Source organism: Cariama cristata, unplaced genomic scaffold, assembly GCF_000690535.1.
Source record: "Cariama cristata isolate BGI_N322 unplaced genomic scaffold, ASM69053v1 scaffold26816, whole genome shotgun sequence".
NCBI classification, from domain to species: Eukaryota; Metazoa; Chordata; class Aves; order Cariamiformes; family Cariamidae; genus Cariama; species Cariama cristata.
Window position 1 is genome coordinate 1362 of NW_009623204.1, and position 1337 is coordinate 2698.

The window sequence follows — 1337 nt, forward strand, 5'->3', positions numbered from 1 at the left end:
GGCCTCGTTGTAGGTTGTGTACTGAGGGTGGCTGTAGGGGTTCCCTGAGAACTCGCTCCCTGGAAGAAACCAAAGAAGGTGTGAAATACAGTTAGGAATGAAGATTTATGTCTGCTATTCCATCAAGACAGTGTACATGCTGAATCTGTATGCCGGCAGGAAAACTGGTGTATGTAGCTTCCTTACCCAGCTGGGACTGTGCCCTTCAGGACACTGTAGTGTTTGTTCAGCTCAATGTTGCTTGCCCATACAGTTAAAAATCTTAAGACTGACCTCTTCAGAATCAAGAAATTAGTTTAAAATAATGAAGTTCAATAATACAAATAAATAATTAAACTGGTTTATTTTTCATTGCTTTCTGACTTCGGATTCTCGGGTTGAAGTAGGATTGCATATGCAAGCTTTTTCTGCAATTAACAATCAGCTTTCTTTTAAATAAAATCTAAGGTTCTCCAGTAGTGTTAAGACAGCAGGCATGGGAGTTTGATGGGACAAACTCACAATAAACTGATTGGAACTAGTAGTGCTGTTCATGGCAATATGTATTGCTAAGTTTTGTTCATAGGATACTGAGGATGACGACGTATTTGTGGAGAAGAGTATCATTTGGTTTTGGAAATGTTCTGAGAGTAGCATGGGCTTAAATATAAAACAAAATGGAAAACATGAATCGCTTTTTCTTTCTTGCTCTGTATGATGGTGTTAGTCAGAAAAGTGATTCATATATGATTAACCCCACCTTTATGCTTAGTTAGTGAGTTACAGAGAAAATTTGCTGTATTCCAATTTCAGCAAATAATTTTCTAATGATTAGCGCTTTAAGTACTATTCTGAATCTGAAAGACAAGGTGGGCTACAGCTCTCTTTTTCACATTCAGTAAAATGGGCCCAAACCAAAATACTTGTGAGCTTTGTGATCTAGTAAGACTCTGACCTAAGATTTCAATGTTGTAGAGTCTTCTTAAATATTCAGTTTTATTGTGCATAAGGAGCTGAGTCTCCTTGTTTTATAGAAGGCCGTGCAGGGCTAAGGGAATTATATTTGGTAACTGAGGAGGTATGATGCTGCATTCAAAATAAATAAATCTCCCAAAACTTAAAAATGTATGAATCTGTTAAGTAAAAACATGCATTATCTGGTCATAACCTCAATTTAACGCAGTATCAACAGGCTGGGGACAGTTAGTGCCATCTGAAAAGCATTATACGCTTGAAAGAGAGTGAAAGAACAGCGTGACTGTTAGCTTCTGGTCTGCCCTGAGGCAGGGATGGAGTTGTTACAGCAGAAGTGTTTGGAAAGCACCTGAAGTTCCTGCTAGATACCATGGAATAGGGAA

General features: G+C 38.3%; 1 protein-coding gene across 1 annotated transcript in view; it reads right to left on the minus strand.

The window, feature by feature from the left end:
• Positions 1-3: 3 nt before the first annotated feature.
• The window catches only part of PAX5 (paired box 5), a gene marked incomplete at both ends in the record, with an annotated part of 48899 nt that continues 47565 nt past the window's right edge, over positions 4-1337 (minus strand). The window contains one exon of the mRNA XM_009702651.1: positions 4-59. Within this exon, the coding sequence (XP_009700953.1) occupies positions 4-59 (56 nt within the window). The remainder of the gene's footprint in view (positions 60-1337) is intronic.